Below are 19,116 nucleotides of genomic sequence, written 5' to 3' on the forward strand. Positions count from 1 at the left end.
CACACCTCTCTCTTTCTCTCTCTCTCTCTCTCTCACACACACACACACACACACACACACACACACACACACACACACACACACACACACACACACACACACACACACACACACACACACACACACACACACATGTGCACACTACACAGACTCCACAGTGTTAATTCTGCACTGTCTGGTGAGCTTGTCCTTCTTAAATATCATAGTTCTCTGTGTAATTCTGGGCTTACTCATCTTTTCATACTCCACATGGGCTAAAAACACACTTTATCCATCATTTGGCCTGTAAAACAGAAATACAACACAACTACGCAAAAGCGATTTGATATTCATGTCAAAGCTGCCTCCTTTCTCTGTTGTATTAGCAGATTTTGAATGTAGATCCAGCTCTCCCAAGGCTCACTGTCTTCTGCCTTTCATCCTGGTGTAAGTATCCCTCCACCATTTGAGAGAGCTGAGAGACAGCACGAATTAGCCAAACACATGCATCCCAAGTGTAAGTGTGCCCTCACATGGCTGAACTGTGCAATGACAGCAATGTATATCAGACCCCCCAAAAAAAAAAAAGCATTCACGGTTAGTTTAGCTTTCCATCATTCTGGCTCTCAGTGGCAATAATGGGACGCCTCTGATGTAACAGAGCGGATATACAACAAACATATCAAAGTGCTGAATGTATCAAAGGGAATAAAAAGCTGAAACATACCAGGCTAACACACTTCATTACATCTGCTGCCTCTCCCTGATCGTTCATCACTCGATTTATTCTCATCCCCCTCTCTACTCCTCCTCTACCTTTATCACTTCAATCACTTGGCGACGTGCCTTGTGCCACTCAGAAGGCCGACTGCCTGTTACACTTCACGCAACACAAACACACAGAGGCAAATTTCACACGCACACGCTACAGAGTTCTGTCCTCCCTCTGTCCATCATCCATCTGTCTGTCAGTCACTGCACTTTGAAGCGCCGTGCAATCTGGATAGTTAGCAACCAGCGCACACACACATGCAGAAGCATACATACTGTACCATACACACACACACACACACACACACACACACACACACACACACACACACACACACACACACACACACACATATCCAGCTGGACTGCTGATCTCGCACACTCAGCCAGTTGAATATTCATCAACATCATGCACTGAGGACCTTGTAGGCTCAGCGATGCAACAGCCCAGTGGTGTCAATTAGGGGACCAGAATCTGTTTTGTGTCAGTTTGTTCTTTCCTGACAGAACAGCATTAATTTAATTGTGTAAACCTCACAGCAACCTTAACAATATGTATACAGCACTTCAGAGAGCTTCTACAACAAGAAGACTCGGAGCAGTTATTAGTTAGGGGCACATATTTTATGGGATTGATGATGAGGGGCCTATTGTATTCAAACTGCAAGTTTGATAAGATTTTAATAGAGTTTGAGGTAAAAGTAATGTTTGAATTACCTTGCAGGGAATCATAATAAATGCAACAAGAGGGCAAAATGGATTAAATGCTATATTGTGTTATATGTCACTTATCATATCAACATACAGTATTACAAAAAGTGATTCTTCATTGAAACAATAACTAGATGGGAATGTTTGTTTTGGCCCCCTCTCACATCTTTCTTTCCATCATGACTACACTGAGCATGTTTGAATTATTTTTTAACACAACTTTGGTTGTATATATAATGTATATAATAAACAAGCTGAGAATAGCAGGTGAAACTGCTTATTCACACAATATGTGATTTAAAGTATGGCTGTGGCTGGTGCTTGAAATGGAGAAAAATAAGTGCCAGTACTTCCTTCACTCTCATGTTGGCTTGTCGATCATACAGTATCAGCAAATCATTATTACATTCAGAATTTATACAGTGAATAAAAGATATAAGGAGATCCTGATGATGTTCACACCATAAATCTATTTAATCAAGGGGAGAACAATTTCTATTATTAGAGAAACAAAACTGGGGGGGGGGGGGGGGGGGGGGGGGGGGGGGGGGGGGGGGGGGGGGGGGGGGGGGGGGGGGGGGGGGGGGGGGGGGGGGGGGGGGGGGGGGGGGGGGGGGGGGGGGGGGGGGGGGGGGGGGGGGGGGGGGGGGGGGGGGGGGGGGGGGGGGGGGGGGGGGGGGGGGGGGGGGGGGGGGGGGGGGGGGGGGGGGGGGGGGGGGGGGGGGGAGTTAGAACCTGTAGGACTGCACCTTATATGAAACATAGAGGGGTTTTAATTTGAAACAAATACAGGAAGTCACAATGACTTCAGCTGAAACTGTAGACAATTAAGTTGTAGCCTATTGTCTGCTTGAATATTTGACAGTGGCATTATACAGAATTTACACAGAATAAATACGATTTTCACATACCTACTTAGTTGGCTGTCATAGCAATAGCTGCAGGTGTTTTTGTCATGCTCCATTAACAGGCTTTTCACTGCTAGCAGTGTTGCTAACGTTAGCTTTCAGCCTCTGGCCTGCATTTAGTCCTGTTTGAGAAGGATTTGACTTTTGAAACTCTGCTGTGTCAAAGTCTGACTGTGTTCCTGCTATCTTTGGGCCCCTTTGGAGCCAGGCCAACATTATCATAAGGTTTATGTGAAGTAACCTAGACCAACCACAGAGAAAGGCAGGAATGCCAGAACAGGTGAGCGTAACGCAGTGCATTCTGGATAATGTAGTTTATTTAGGGCCAGTATGAATCGCCCAAAGAAGTGCCAGTGGCAAAAAAAAAAAAAAAAAAAACTTCACGGTATACATCAAATAGTAATATGAAGAAGTGAGTACCATTTCCAGAACTGAGAAAAATATGTATGCAGGCTAGATTTATGCTATTTAGACCTATGTTTTTAAAATTGTTCATGGTTTTCAGAGATACACAGATTTCAATGAAAAAGATATAAAAGCCAGTTGGGATAGAAATTGGAATTGATATAGGTTTATTTATTTCATAATTTTGTTGTTCTGGTCTGTATATGTGTGTATGGACAATAAAGAAATAATAAATAAAATAAAATTTAACTGCTCTAAAAAATATTTTGTGAAGAGATTTGAGGGGACATAGAGTCCTCTCGTGCAAAATTGCTTTCTAAAGATCAGCTGGAGACAATATGAGGTTTTAACGCCATGAGTTAGTCAAATCAAGTTGGTATTTGCTATATAGTTGTAGACAATTTTGTACAAAATTCACTTTTTTTTTTCCAAAGACAGTGTGATTGTTGAGCAGGATAAAAAGGGGATTTTGTGCACAGAGATACCCACTCAGACTTTTGACTCATTAACCTCAGCTGGATTTTAGAGTGGTTTTTTACATGTGGACCATGATTTTGGATTGTTACCCCCATCTCTTACACTGAAGCTAAATAAGAGAGATCCTGTTACAGACATTATAACTAAGAGGAAAAATTACAGTGACTAATAACCCCAACCTGATATATTTATGTGGTTATGTTAGTATTGTTTTAGGGCAGACTTGAAAAATGTACATTGTCTCACAGTAGTACAGAACTTTGCCAAATTTTCCTCAAAACTGTGTTTGCCATACAACAGTGTAAAATTTGTCTTAGTCCTTTGCAGCCAAAACATCTTTTTGTAACTCAACACTCCCTCTGTGACTTAGAGGTTAGTCAGTTAAATGCAACATAGTGAAAGAAAAACATGCATTAAGCATCTGCTTTTAGAGTTTTAGCAGACAAAATACTCTACTATCTTCAAGAACGGGCTGCAGCAAATTTCCCATTCTCACAGAAACTGCTTGTTTAACCTTTGCTCCTCACACCATGTGCACCTCTCTCCTTCCACTGACCCTCTGTGAAAGTGAGTTTGCCATACTAAAAAGCAATGGAGTTAAGCACAGTTATTTCGGCAGGCCAAAGCTTCTCTATCCGCACAATGGCCAGCGTAGAAATAAGGAATGGGGCGGCCACGACAACCCCGTCCGGTCATTTGAGCGGTACAGTATTTAATAACTTATCTCGAGCTTAGCTCCGTTAGGCTCCATGGCTTAAATGGAGCAGAAAATTGAGAGAGTGCAAAAAACAGAGAATTGCCTTACAAACTCAATTACTCCCTGGACGCAGTCCAAGTGGTCAACTTGCACACCCAAGCAGATAACCGTATCTGAATATCTTCTTCTTTTTTTATCACAAAGATCCATGTAAAGAGGATAGATAGGCACCCCAGCCCTGCTCTGCCAAAGATGAAAAAAGATTTATGAAAAAGCCATGTAAAATAGAAATTGAAATCCACACCTGTGTAAGTGGAAAGAAACTGAAATAGAAAATGGGACAAAGACTGAAATATAGTAGTGAAAATTTAATTCCAATAAGTTAATATAGTTCACATTTAAAAAAGAAACTCTGAATATAGTGTTTATGTTAGAATAACTCAAAAACAGTTGGTCAAACTTTTACATGATATATATTATATAAATCAAATCAACAGTTCCAATAAAATGTAAAAGTAAGCAATTTCTTTCACAATATAAAAAATGAATTCTGATTTAAAATAAAACAAGTGCAAATGACTCACAGTGTCTCTGACGGTAAGAAAGATTAGATCTTTCATATGAGATAGTGCAGAAGTGCAGCTCTTACGAATAGTACTCTTCATGTACAACTAGAGCAGAATTTTTTTTAGAGTAAATAAGCTTTCATTTTATTCTGAGCACTTTAGGGTTTATCATGGATTGCATGGGAACGCAACTTCAACGGGGCAGGTTAGCAGGCTAATCAATATTTTCCAGCACAAGCTCTCTCTTTTATATTCGAAAAATTTTCCACACAGGAAAACTAATTCAAAACCATGTCTGACTTTAAAGCCTGTACTTTTGGCCCGAAGAATGCAATGGGAACAATATACATTCATATAAATAAATTACCATTAAAACAATGAAATAAATATTAAAAGTGCTCCCTTCTTTGAATGTTTATTAATGAAGAGGAAAGTTTAGAGTCAGCCTGCCAACACTTCTCTCCTAACTGCTTTTGTTTTGGAGTGTTACGTTTCCATCTCAGACTCTGAGTTATCCAAATTAGACACAGTGGAGCTGTACCATTCAGCGCTCTCCTCTTCCTCCTGCACTCCTGATCCGCCACCGCCTCCTCCGTCTGCTCGGCCGCCTCCTCTGTCTCTTCTCTCGTTCAGCATTTCCATGGCCACTTGGTGGTACGGGTGTTTGCGTTTGGTGTGTCGGCGTAAGGTGTTGCGCTCGGCGAAGCGCGTGTGGCAGAGCTGGCACTGGTAGGGTTTCTCTCCGGTGTGGACCCTTTGATGGCGCTGGAGCTCACCCGCCTCCCTGAAGCGCTTGGCGCAGATGGGGCATACAAAGTTTCTCTGGCCTGTGTGGATGTGCTTGTGTCTCTGTCGAAAAAATTTGACAAACATTTGAACACGTTTACTAAATTGGCTATAAGCAACTTTTTTTGGACTGTTGTTCAATATAAAACCAACAGAAATATGTCATACTGGAAATACTTTTTTCAAAGTTAAAGAATCAATTTACCAATTCATCATGAATAATATTGACAGATTAGTCAGTAATGAAAATTATATAGTTTCAAGGCTTGTTTCTGTTATTCCAAAGTGGCCTAAAAGAAATCATTGATTGTCACTGCACTAATAATTTGTAATATCTCTTTACTTTATGAAAATATGGTTATACTTAGAGTGTGCTGACCTGCAGATGGCTGGAGCGTTTGAAGGCTTTGCCACACTGCTGGCAAACATGAGGCTTCTTCTGCGAATGAGTGATAGCATGACGCTCAAGGTCGGAGAGGTAAAAGAAGACCCGTGGGCACAGTTGGCAGTACAGCACCCTGCGGGAGCCCATAGTGTTGGGTGACTCTGCTGGAGATAAAGGATCTAGGGGGTCTAGGGGATCTAGGGGGTCTAGGGAGTCTAGGGGGTCCATGGGGTCGAGTTTACCCGAGGGAAAGATGGGTCCGATGGGAGGGGAGGGAGGAGCGGCTGTGTTGGAGAAGTAAAGATGGTCATCCAGAGGTAAATGCTCTGAAGGAAGGTCAGAGGGGTCAAACTTGGAGTCTGAGGCTGGTGATTGGGCCTCTGCTTCTGAGGTGGGCTGAGCTGAGGGGTCATAGGTCAAACCAGCAGACTGAGGTTGTGGATTGGAAGCTGTAAAACTTGATGGCTTGTTGTTTTCATTTGAGACTTCTTCGGCAGGTATGGCTTCACTTCCAGGGTTTGATTCAGAGTAGCTGATCTGAGTTTGAACGTTTGGGCCGTCATCCTGCAGAGCAAACGTGGACGAAGGGACAACAAGAGAGGTCTGGATAGATCCCGAGTTTAAGTTATTCACACCCGACAGGATGACAGGGGGGTTATTGGGACTCAGTCTGATGATGGGGTGAGATAGTGTGGGCAGAGGTGATCCCAGCGTGCTTACCTGACCAGAGGACAAAGGAAAGGAAACTGGAGCTGAGGCTGCAGTAATCTGGGACAACTGACCGGTCAAGGGGTCAAGCACAGCAATAGGAGTGGCGGTAGAGGTGGATTCACCAGAGGAAGAGGGTACAGAGGAGAGGAGGAGAAACATCGGGGTGGCAGCACCAGGTGACGTCTGAGTAACCGAAAGAGGAAGCGAGAGACCAACTGGAACTGTGGAGAGCTGATGCGAAGAAGAGGAGGAGGAGGACAGGAGGAGAATAGGAGCATTGGTTGAAGGGTTAGTGAGGATCTGAATGGGTTGGCTGGGGACAGGTATCCCAGAGGAAGCGGACAGAATAGCATTAGCTTCCTGAGGAGGTTTAACGCTCAGTTCCGCAGCCACTGCAGCCACTGCAGGGTCTGAGTTCGTTATCAAACCCGTGAAGACTTCTGGAGCTTTTATCTGACCGACCTTTAGCGATGGCAAATTATTGGCAGCGGCTGGTGAGGGGTAAAAGTCATCAGCAGGTGCATTTAGTGCATTATCTAAACTTTGGCTGAGGCTGGGACCCGCTAATGTGGCCAAATGCGATGACTCTTCTTCTTCCTCTGCTGAGTTTGCCAGATCTGAATGAGGCTCCTCTGACATGGAAGCATTGACTTGCGGCACTTTGAGTCCATCTGGACTGAGTTTATACGGGATTCCCTGGTCGTCAATGAGAAGAGGGTTTTCTGTGTCACAGTCTATTGAAGAGAGTGAGGTAAGCACAGAGGTAGAAAAGAAAGAGGGAGACAGGAGAGAGTCTTCGAGTGTGTCTGTGCCATCCAGACGCAGCACAGAGTCTTGATCATCGTCCTCCTCCACTATGTCTCTGTCTCCTTCTCCCTCATATTCATCTACCTCCATAATCAGCGAGCTCTCATAACCAGAATCATCCAGAAAACGTCCACATCTCCTTTCTCGACTTTCTCTTCCTTTAGGCAAACTCAGGTCCAGCGGTTCCATCTGCTCCTCCGTTCCAAGCTCCTCAAATGTTTTGCAAGATTTCAAGTCCATAGCTTGCAAAATTAGAGGAATATTTTTCTCAATTTGGCTCTCTGTAGTCTCCTCTTTAATCCTCTGCCGGCTCAATATTTTAACTGTATTAGTGCTGGAGATAAGAGGAGTTTCTGACCCATCAATGTGGACGATTTCAACGTCCAAAACATCTCTCTCTTTGCACATATTATCGCCTCTGTCTGCCTCTGTCTCAAGGAATGATTCTGCTTCAGCTTCATCTTCAGTCTTTTGATAAGTAACTTCCATGAGCTCTCCTTCATTTTCAACAGCTGATATATGAATTTTACTTCTGTTTTTGTCTGTGATCACTGCTCCAGCTGAGACCAAAACAGGTCCTCTGAACTGTGAGCGAGCCAAGTCTTTGGTCGGGCTGATGACAGAGTTTGTGATTGGCGTCTTGCACCGTGGAGGAACAACAATTTTTATCCTTATTGGTTGGCTGCGCAGAACAGGCACTCCAGTCTTAACTGTAATTGGCTGTCTGAACCCACCAATCTTACTTGTTTCCTGAGAGGCTGGCTTAGAAGTCCCGCCCACCTCTGGCTTTTTTCCATTGATTGATAGAGCATCTTGCCTGATGGTCACTGCTGCTTTGACAGGGCATGGCTGGAGGTTACCTGGTACAGCACAGGGTGAGGTTTTGTCCTTTGGGTCCAAAAAGACCTCTGTCACTGGCCCTGATCCCTCTCCACACTGGCTGCCATTTTGGACATCCAGGCTGCCACTGGTCAGGACTGAAGCCAACTGAGAATCCATTTTGGGGCATACCTATTTATATTTATATTAAATGAGGATAAAATAAGAAATTAGAAAGTCAGAGTAGCAAAATTAGAATCAAAAGAATAAAATTTGAATGTCCTTCCTTTGCACATGGTAGAAAAGGAAGGGAATTAAATAAATATACTGGGTTGGTTATAAAAAAAAAAAAAAATTTAAACTCAATGTCTGGTGATTATTGGGGTCAAGTTTAGAGCAAAAAGCCCAAAATCAATGCTGATCTTGTGATATTACAATCAGCCTGTAAATTAAGGAGACTGCACTCTAATTCCTCAGGCCGAAATGATGAGCGACTCATGTGACCCCTTTCCTCCACAGCAAACCGTCCTGTTAATTCTGTTGGATATCTTGCATGATCCTAAATTATAGCTCAGTAAATTTCTAACCGAGGGGTCGACCGGAGTCGCCTATCATACACACAAAAACGCACCGGTATAGAGGGGTCCGAATGATGCGAGCGAAATAACATTTCCCATCTTATACTCCCACCATCCACATGCAACACAAATAACGAAAGCTTTCATTTGAAATTCGCATCAGAACATCATTCACATCCCGCTTGGTTTGAAAGAACTAGCCTGTTGTAAAATATTTGAGGGGATAAACCGAGGAGAACTGTCAGTGGAGGACGCCATTACGCACAGTCCTAGGTCCGAAATGCCAATATTATTATGGTGCGTGTGCACCGTGACAGCTCTCGGACCTGGGACAACGCCATCACTATCGCGTCCGACGGAGTACAGAAATATGTATATTTACACACAGTCGCGGTGTGGAGCGGATCCTTCCCTTTGCACCGGAGCTTCCTCGGACCTACAGCCAGCCATTTTAGAGCCGAGGGTCCGAGACACCGAGAGCACAGCTTTAGGACAAACTTTCCCGGCGCGCTGTCATTTCTTCCAGCCTTGCTGTCAGAGCCGGCGGAAGACGCACCGGACACGCTTTCAATACATTTAAACTGTATTTTAAACTATACTCCACCCATACACTCGCTGCATAGCGACTGGCTTACCCGAGCTATGGATATTTCCGGAGGACCAAATATGACTGTGCAGTGTAAAGGGTGATGCTGCGAATGCTGAGGGAGGGAGGGGTCAAGGGGAGTTGCTATGGTGTCGCAGCCTACCGGGTCCGACCAGTAGCCATGTTCAGCCTATGAGTAGTGTTGAACCTGCAGCCTGCGATGAAAGGCTCTCTGTGCGCCTCAGAGACGAGGGGAAAAGTGAGAGGGAAAATATAGTGGACTCACACAGGAGGACTTTTTGTGCCATAAAAGAGCCAGACAGCAAACCGTTTTGATCATGTTTTTATTTCAAATCACTCACATCATTTAAACTTACAAGCCTCAAGGCTTGATGCGTCAGGCCCAACAGAGACGAGAGAGATCACACAGTGAAAAATCACGGAGTCAAGTCATTATGAATTTGGTTACATGAAGGTATCATCACAGGCATAACTGCTATAGCATGTACTAATGCATTATACATACATCATCATAAGGGCCTATGGATTGCATCTATGGTATGAGTTGGCTCAAGCTGGAGGAGGATCAAAGTGATACTTGGAAGCTTTGCAGATTATAATTATGCCTGCAGTTTGATAGTGTGCAGGGCAAAGAGACAAAAATCAAGAGCAGCGTTGAAACCCACGAGGCCACAAGCACGAGACCAACACCTCCGGCTGCTGATCCGCAAGATCTATGAAAAACATTTCAGCGTCTAACAGACCATAATTATAGATGGTTATAGTGAAGCTACAGTGGTCAAAGTGATGTGGTATGGAGCTGGTGTGTGTCAAGGAGTGTTCATACTGTGACACAGTGTCATGAGTGCTGGCTGGTTTAACATCAGATGTGCATCACTCAGAGTCATCAGGCTCACATGCTTCGATTTCTGAGACCAGCCGATGAGGGAAGAGTTTGTACTGCAACCATGTGGGCTCTGAAAAACAAAGAGATTGTGCATTAACATTGGAACTATCAACAACACTAGCCCCTTTATTGTTCTTCCTGCAAACATGCTGAAACAGGGACAGATGAGACGGAGATAGATCTGAGTGGGCGCTGCAGGTTTACCAAGGTAGCATTCTGGTGTCTGAAGCTGTCCGTCAAAGCAGGACTGGGTGGCAGTGAAGCTGCACTGCTTGTCAGGATGTTTGCAGAAGAACGCCACATTTTCCCCGTGGGGAACCATGGCATCTGTAACATCAAACGGCCAGCGCTTCACTCCACCAATCACCACACGGCTTCGCTCAGCAGGGATGAGGCAGCGAGCTGTGAGAGTGATCAGTAAAGTATGAAAGTGTCATAGAAACATCAAAAACAAAATGCCGTTGATTCTTATAGTTGTTGTTTTTTTAATGCATATGCACGTCTATAGCATACTACTGCATTTTGCTTGCATTGAGGCATAGGAATTGAAATGACAAGTTTGTATAGGCTTAAATACAACCTTTAAACTTCACACATTTTGTTTTTAGCTCCTCACCTCTGCAGTGTGGAGGCGATGCACTCCAGCTGCCGTTTGACAGACAGTTGATCTTCTGGGGTCCATCCAGCAGGAAGTTCTTTCTGCAAAGGTAGTGGATGTCAAAGTCGACTTCATATTCAATCTTCTGGACAGCCACCACGTAGCCTTGCTCCACTTCTTTAGGGGGCTGGCAGTACACTTCTATGAGAGTAAGAAAAGCAGCTTGTCCATCATCTTATCCATACTTAACCAGGAGATCCACTGATATTTAAAACATAGGAGTTTCTACCAAAAAGGAGTAATAGTTTTTGTTTCTTGACAATTTTACTGGCACATGATCGTGGTTTAAAAGCTAGAAACTGCAACAATGTCTCATCCCCGAGTAAATCTGCTCTTATCTCTAATTATCTTTAAACAAAAGCCATGTTCAGTCATTTTCCTCCATGCATGATTCAAGAAACATCCTGAAAGAATTTAACCATCCTGTTAAACAGGCCATGAAGTTCCAGAGTTTACCACAAGATGGCAGAAAAGCACTGCGAAACAGAGCTGAGAGATAGATGCTTGAAGAGGTTTGTGCCTCTGTCTGACTCCTTTGACTCACTCATTCTCACATATCTGTACACACACATATGAATACATACACATGATGGGAAAACAAACCCTTTCCAAGCCTACATCCGTATTTGCAGTCCCTCACATCACTCATTCAATGCTCAATCTTTTCCTGCTCGCATCCAGACGTTGCCAAAACGTTAGACTGAGTGTGAAAAGGATGCAACACACAAGCATGTCCGCACACATTTTCAAGACATCACAGCACACTTACTTTTACAGATGGGGTGAGGATACTGCCAGGTCTGATTATCCTGACAGAAATTTTCACTGCTCCCCACTATATCCGCCCTGCAGGAGAAAGAGGAGCGAGTGATGGAGGCAGACAGTGTTGTGACATGTACAGTACTGACAGCTTCATCTAAATAAAAGTGATGAAAAAAAGTGTAAATGATTCCTTTTGCCACTGCCTCTCTTTCAGAGTGTCTGAATTGTTCTGTGCACAGTTCTGGCTGATACATCCACTTAGGCTCATCTTATTTTGTGACATGAGTCAGTGTGTAAAGGGGAATCAATACAAGATTAGACTGTAATGACCTAGTTAGCTGAATGGAAAGATCGTCAGCTGGGGGATCAAAATTAATTCCCTGCCATTCATCGTTCATCACACCTCTCCTGTATTCAAGCCTTCCCTTCACTCCCTCCCTCTTCTTCACACTCCATCTCCGTCCTCTCACTTCCTCCGTTTCTTCCTTTCAACCAATTTAGGTTTTCAGAGCCCCACACTCAGGAGCATTAACCCTAAACTCACCCAGACAAGCAGCTGTACTGGATGGAAGTTCTTACAGCAGCGTCACCCCGGATGCTAAAGGTGTTGGTCACTTCCTCCGGCAGAGGGCAGGTTTGGCCAAAAGCAGCAGCTTCGGGAGACTGAGTCTCTGAAGGTCAAAGAGGAAAGAACCAGTGAATGGTGGGTTAGAGGTTAAAGATTCAAGTGTCAAAGAACTGTTCATATCCTTTATCTAAGTAAAACCACACTCTAAAACAGACTTAATCGTAGAAAAAAATTTGAAAAATGTCCCCCTGAATTGTTGAGTTATTAATTAGCATCTAGTAAAAATTCTCAAGTGAAGTACACATACCTCAAATAGGCAAATCAAATCTCAGTTCACCTCCTTAAACTCTTAAATATGCATCAAGTCAAAGGATCTTTATCAATTAAATCAAATATCCTAAATACAACAGACATCAGGCAAACAGTAAGTCAATCTCCAAGTATATTCTCCTTTTTGTGCTGTTTGACCAGTGAAGAGTTGAATCGCCTCGTTGCAGGGGTTTGATGTAATGAAATGCATTTAAGTACTGTAGGGAAAATACAAACATTAGATACTTAATGATTTTCATTAGATACCCCTCTCTGCTTCGACTCCACTACAGCTCAAAAGTAAATATTGCGGTTTTTATTCAAGTAGATTTATTACAAAGCTTTAGTTGCAGGTTGTTTTACACATTTTACACATTTGATCAATGATGAGTTTCAAAATAAAAGGCATTGTAATGGATGAATCTACAACGCACTCAACAGTGTATAATACTTAAAAGTACAATCTAGTTCTTCTTAGATATTATTGCAGGTTTAAAAATCCAATAATCAAGTATGAGACTCATGGACTGCAGGGAGCACTGTACTGTGGCTTTTTTTTTTCCCGTAAAGGGTTTTTCCTCTTAGAGCTGCCGCTATTGCTCTTGAATGGGAGCATTTGTAGAGCCTTTGTTTGCTAATAGCACTTAGAAGACAAAGCACATACTTAACAAATCTGTGATTACAGAATGTAACCAACATTATTCATTCTTAAAGTAGATTTTGCCAATGTTGCTTAAGTGCTTTTATCTAAGGAGCATTTTTAATATGGACTCTTATTGTCATGAACTATTTTGACTTTGTGGTACTGCTACTTTTACCTAAGTAAACTACCAAAACACTTCTCCCACTACTGCATTTACTTCACTTCTTCTAATTACAGGGCAGGTGCAAAATGTACTCCACTACATTTATCTGACAACTACAGTTGTAAAGATTATAGATTAAGAATGTACTTACAAAATTTATAAAAGATTATGCAAAGATTAAGCTTAAAAAAAAGTGATTACAACCCACTACAGTAAAGTGCTGCTTACAGACAAATGCACGAGCAGTCGTTACTGCAACATTACAATATGGAATAATATCATTGGGGGAAGTTATTCTGCAAAGTCTGAGTACTTTTACTTTCAATACTTTAAGTACATTGTACAGATAATATGTAAACGTTAAATACTATCATTTTGAATTTAAACATTTTGCTTGTCGTGGAGTACTTTAATTACTTTTATTACTGTTCTACTTAAAGGATATGAATGCATACACCACAAGTGTGCTATAGGGATACTGATATAAGAGATACACAGTGTGTATGCAATGTGCACTGGGATTCAAAAAGTTAAACAATCCTAATATATACAAACGATAACTCTCACTGACAGAAAACACATCAGTCAGCATTTAGTTGATTGATGTAAGGCGGGAAGAGCAAAAAAAGTCGTGAAAGACCCTGAAAGAAATGAAACAGGAAGAAAAAGAGAGACATGTCCATCATGTTATCTGATTTGACGTTTCTATTTAGTCTGTGACCCACAGAGGCGTTTCACCCGATGTCTTGTTCTATTTAAGTTGAAATAACTGTTCTTAGGTAATAAATCAAAGTTCGACAAGCAGGTGAATCTCCGCCCCACATCTCTCCGAGCTCACAGCTATAGCTGTGATTGTATAACACCTGGCACTGTTCATTCCTGGAAGTTTGAGTACCTCACGCTTGTGGAAATATAAATATCAAGAGTGGTGCTTGGAGAGAGGTTGGAATGACCCGAGCTGCATCAAGCGCAGGGTTTCGAAGCCGAACGGGGCTTTGAAAAGTAGAGACAGCTCTTGCCTGAGGGCTATCTTAGGTATCTGAAACCGAGAAACGTTAATATAAGAATGTAAAGGGGCCTATGGGAGAGGGAAAGATACAAGTCTGTTTGGCTGCAGATGAGAGCCCCGAAGCCGAGTGCTGTTTTCACATACCGCCCTTCTCCTGCCTCGTACTGTTGCCACCCACACAGGCTGCGGCACCAAGCTGCTATGAAGCAGGTATATCAAATTCATTTTTAAAAAACGATAAAACAGTAATTTTGGATGAAACACGGTGTTAAATACACAAAAATCTGACCAAGACCAGAGATGTGAGGGTGGCTGGCTCCATATAAACCTCTCTCTATGTTTTTCACATACAAAACTACAGAGACATACCCCCACACCACAAACTAAATAGCCTCAAGCTGCACGCTTGTCCTTCACTCCTATTGTGGAGAGAGACCTTATCAGAGGCCTCGGATGGAAGAGGATGAGAGGAGAAAGAGATGAGAGGAAAAGAGGATGAGAAGAGAGAGCAGAGGAAAGGAGAACAGGGAACAGAAAGGCCTACAGCAGCATGAGCAAGAGAGCTCTCTGACTCTCCTGATTGTGATCTGTCGCCCACACACACACACACACACACACACACACACACACACACACACACACACACACACACACACACACACACACACACACACACACACACACACAAACACAAACTTTGTGACACGTGCAATCTGAACACCCCCTCCCCTCACATAAAACCACATACACACACATACACATCTAATGTATACATAAAAAATGTACCTCTACCTCTTGGTAAACACACATACACACTCACAGCAGACACGCATTCACACTCGCTCTCGCTCACACAGTGCGCACGCAGCTCTGTGCCACTTTGACAGAGATCTGCCGCCCACTGCCTCTCAACAGGCATGAAGGAGCTCGACTCACACTCTAACACACATGCAAAAAGGACACACAATAAAAACGCTCTCACACGTTCAGAACCCACCTACCTTCTGCCTGTCTCTCAGAAGGAGGATACTCTACGAGAGAGCCGACAATATTATCCCTTTTTTACATCTTTGAAAATATTTTTTTAAAATCTTGAGGGTGAAAGCGGGACCCAGCTGGGTTGAGGATTTCTAAGAAAGCCTGTTTGCTGTAGCTGCGAGTGTGTGATTAATGCAGCGGGCCTCGGACTTTAAAGCTGAATTACATTGCAGGTAGACCTGAGCAATAGTCAGAATATATTTTCAGGTGCGACATGTTGATGACACTAAAGCATTGATGTACTCCTGTGCAACCTCATGGCAAAGTGGTAGATTAGTAAGGATCGAGAGCGTGGAACAAATTCGATTTTTGTGAGAGAGCTATTCACATTTAAGATGTGTTGTTTTATATTTGGAGAGACAGAAAGACAAAATATGTCACCTCATGATTATTTAGAGGCACAGCAGTAGTGTAGCTGTAAAATAACAAGAATCAAAGGCCTTTAAATTTACCCTCTTCAAGAATTGAATTTGGCTATGAGTCCTTTTTATTAATGTGTTTACAGCTCTATTCTGACCTCTGTGATTTAAAGAGGTTGGTCACAATATCAGAGATTACTGTTAATCACAAAGTTTAGGCAAAAGACGAATGAAGCTTACAATCAACCTGTAATGTTTTAATTTGACCAGAACCCGTTTTTAAGGGGGCGCAATTCATCTTGATTATATTTTTAGGCTGTAATTAGACTTTTTGTCGTATTATAATGTGGTGGTATGTTACATTATGTGGTAGGTTTATGTATGTTGATCAGCGAAGCAAAAACACCTTCATTTTGTCCAAATGTAAACTACATAGTTCCCTCTAACTCAACAACACAATATGCACAAGACAATATGCACACACATGCGAGTGCATACACACTGTCTATGTGCGCACACACACTCACAAGTGTTTGTTCAGCTTTCGTCTCCCCTTTAAACTTATCAACAAGTTCAGCAGTAAAATTTTCAGACAGCCACTCGGAAAAACTGAAGCTCTGGTTGCTATGGTGACGGGGAGAATAGGTCCCAGTTGTGCAACGTCTAAGTCGACTCAATCACAGAGGGGTTTCATTACTGGATGTTTCTCCCTGTCTCTCTCTGTGTCACATAAACACACAAACATTAAAAGCTATGTATATTTCTTGGCCATCATTGACCTACGAACGTACTTTATACACACACACAGTGTACCTTTGTTGAATACAAGCAACACAGCAGTCTCTCAAATGTTCACTACCGGAGGTATGACATAAAGAGAGAAAGAGCATTTTTCTGCTGAACTCAAACCCACCTGTGCAGATGGGCTCATCCCCGCTCCACTGTCGGTCACCCTGACAACGGCGAATAGTGGCATCCAAGCCGTTGGGCAACGTGAATCCTGGCTTGCAGCGCACTTCGAGCAGGGCAGAAAAGGAGTGAGTGGGAGAGAGGAGGCGAGCTTCTGAGTTTTCACTGGGGGATAGAGGCCAGGGACAAGTACGACCTGAGGAGAAAAGATATGATCCGGGGAGGGGGTGGGGTGAGGGAGGGTAGGTGGGGGGGGGGGGCAAGAGGCAGGGAACAAAACATTTTTTACAATGTGCTGGATTGTTCTCCGTACAAGACAAATGAAATGGTTTGCACTAAACCACTTTAAAAGAGCACTAATGAGGTTGTATAACTAGACTGGATCCATGCACACTACCCCCTTTTACAGCGCACAAGCATAATTAAAAGCCTGTGTTCAGCACTGGCACAGGGTGCATTTTGAGGCCAGATTCTGTGCATGACAAAGGCTTTCATTTTATTTTCCAGGAGTAAACACACAGATGTATGTTGGCACAGCTGCATGTGCCCACACACAAACACTCTTAATGACTGAGCCCACAGTGGTTTTCAGGGTGACAACGGAGGGCACGCATACAAACAGTTACCTGGAGCCACACAGCTGAGACCACACTGGCCGTCACACAGACACTGGCGTTTGCTGCCACAGTCTCCGTCAGCTTTGCAGGGCCGAGGACACGTCCTCTTCCTCTCCTCTCCCAGAAGTCTCTCCGGACATGACCCTGTCGTGATACCCACACACTATCATACCATCACAGTAATTGTCCCTCTGTTTACTTCTATTCCATTCATGGCCCCTTGTAAAAAAAATTAAAAAAAACACAAACGTAATGCCATTTTGTTTTGCCAGTTCTGCTTTGTTTTCTGTTTGAAGGAGAGGCAGTTCGGTGTGGGTGGCCGGGAAACCATTTGCCACCCAGGTTGCCAGATGATGAAGTATTTCGATGGCAGGCTTTGTTACTCTGTGCCATTCAGCTATTGTTTTCCATTGAGAAGTGAGAGTGTGTATTTTGTGTTTTCGCTAATGAAATTCATATTTGAGGAGGCCCGGTCTACAGCAGCAATCAAGTATCTCCAGCCCACCCTCGTTTCCCTCATTTCCCCTTATGTATATTCCATCATAAAACCACATCCTCTGCTTAGTATAGGATATACACTAACATTGACACACCCTCAATGTTCAGAACGTTTGAGAGGGAGAGGTGGAGACAGATTGAGTTCCCCATTTTTCGAAGCTCAGAATGAAAACATGTGTGCTACTGTATTCAATCTGCTCACAGCACGTGTGGCCACAAACATGCACATGCTGCGCTTATGCGCACATAATCATCCCAGAACAGTTTGGAGACCGTGTACAGAACATACATGTGGCACCTGAGATATGAGATTATGTATTAAAATATGGACCAGCATTACGAAATACCTAGAACCGCTGGTGTTCACTGTGATCACTGATGAGCCAACATTCACAAAGTGAATTGAATGACTATGAACTGAACATGAGAAAATTATAAACAGTTTACTGAAACTTAAAATGTACACTGTAACAAAAAGAACTTGGGCCCAGGAGTGAAGTTATTGATTATTGATTTGACTTAAATCCATATATTAGTGATGCAGTGTACTGGTAATCAAGATTAGGGATTTTTTTTTTTCTAATCCAAAATAAACATTATTATTTAACTAACTTCCCTTTCGATTAGTGCACGATAAACATCACCAATCTAAAATACATACACTATGCAGCCTTATTTAGTGAATTGCATTTAAAAGTGCTAATGATTAAGTGAAACTGATTAATTGCGCCTCCTAACCCCTGATTATAACTTTTACATTAAAAACAGCGCAAAGAGCATGCAAGGGAAAGTCCAGCTGATCAATACTTATTTTGCGAAAGAGCATTGAATTGATCAAATGTAATTTCCCATTTATTTCCGTAATTTAGGGACAGTCCTGCTGTGTGCACTGCATGTGCACGGATCAGTGCCGCCCCACGTGTGAGTGATGGAGGGCTTACCTGAAGCCTGCAGGGACACGGTTCCAGTCAGAGCCCACAGGGACAGCAGCAGCAGTGCACAGACCATCCTTGAAGCCAGGCCTCGGACGATATGAGCGAGGGACACGCAGACGGAGCATTTTTAAGGAAGGGGGAACAAAGGGTGGGGGCAGTGGGGGATTCAGCGAGGAGAGGTCGGGGTGGGGGCGGGAGGAGCGCGGGGGTGGGGGGCAGTGGGGGGGCAGAGGGAGGGTACAGCCCAGGAGCACACATCTGGTTCGTGTTGAGGAGAAGAGAAGTGGGGAAAATTCCAGTCTAAAGGACCTTTCACCCATTTCTGTTGAGACAGCAGATAAAGGGGATGACATATATGACTGCTGCCAACACACGCAACAAACAGGAATAAACAAACAGGAAATGCTATTAAAGAAGGAAATCTTTGGATTCCTGCATGTCTTGTTGGGCAAGAATGCATATTTGAGCTGCTTTGCCTATTAAAGGAATGCACACAATGTCAACAAACAAGGGGAAATATCAAAACAAGTGGACATTTTATTGCATATTATCATC

General features: G+C 43.2%; 2 protein-coding genes across 5 annotated transcripts; both read right to left on the minus strand.

The window, feature by feature from the left end:
- Positions 1-4,303: 4,303 nt before the first annotated feature.
- LOC138619376 (uncharacterized) lies at positions 4,304-9,275 on the minus strand. Of its 4 annotated transcripts, none has more exons than XM_069695799.1 (3): positions 9,236-9,275; positions 5,680-8,214; positions 4,304-5,363 (listed from the first exon to the last, which is right to left on the minus strand). In XM_069695799.1, the coding sequence occupies exons 2-3, from the start codon at positions 8,200-8,202 to the stop codon at positions 5,001-5,003; spliced, it is 2,886 nt and encodes a 961-aa protein (XP_069551900.1). In that variant the 5' UTR covers positions 8,203-8,214; positions 9,236-9,275; the 3' UTR covers positions 4,304-5,000. The 4 variants fall into 4 exon arrangements, with proteins under 4 accessions (XP_069551900.1, XP_069551898.1, XP_069551899.1 ...); XM_069695797.1 differs by having other exon boundaries at positions 8,987-9,247; XM_069695798.1 differs by having other exon boundaries at positions 8,983-9,247.
- Positions 9,276-9,519: 244 nt separating this feature from the next.
- Positions 9,520-18,641, minus strand: ntd5 (ntl-dependent gene 5). Its single transcript, XM_069695844.1, has 8 exons — positions 18,568-18,641; positions 17,138-17,272; positions 16,516-16,707; positions 12,058-12,184; positions 11,521-11,597; positions 10,710-10,892; positions 10,298-10,495; positions 9,520-10,163 (listed from the first exon to the last, which is right to left on the minus strand). The coding sequence occupies exons 1-8, from the start codon at positions 18,632-18,634 to the stop codon at positions 10,081-10,083; spliced, it is 1,062 nt and encodes a 353-aa protein (XP_069551945.1). The 5' UTR covers positions 18,635-18,641; the 3' UTR covers positions 9,520-10,080.
- Positions 18,642-19,116: the final 475 nt, after the last annotated feature.

This window comes from Brachyistius frenatus, unplaced genomic scaffold (genome assembly GCF_029030835.1).
Source record: "Brachyistius frenatus isolate BFR_SWC_R1_liver_20210118 unplaced genomic scaffold, ASM2903083v1 Contig_20, whole genome shotgun sequence".
Lineage (NCBI taxonomy): Eukaryota > Metazoa > Chordata > Actinopteri > Embiotocidae > Brachyistius > Brachyistius frenatus.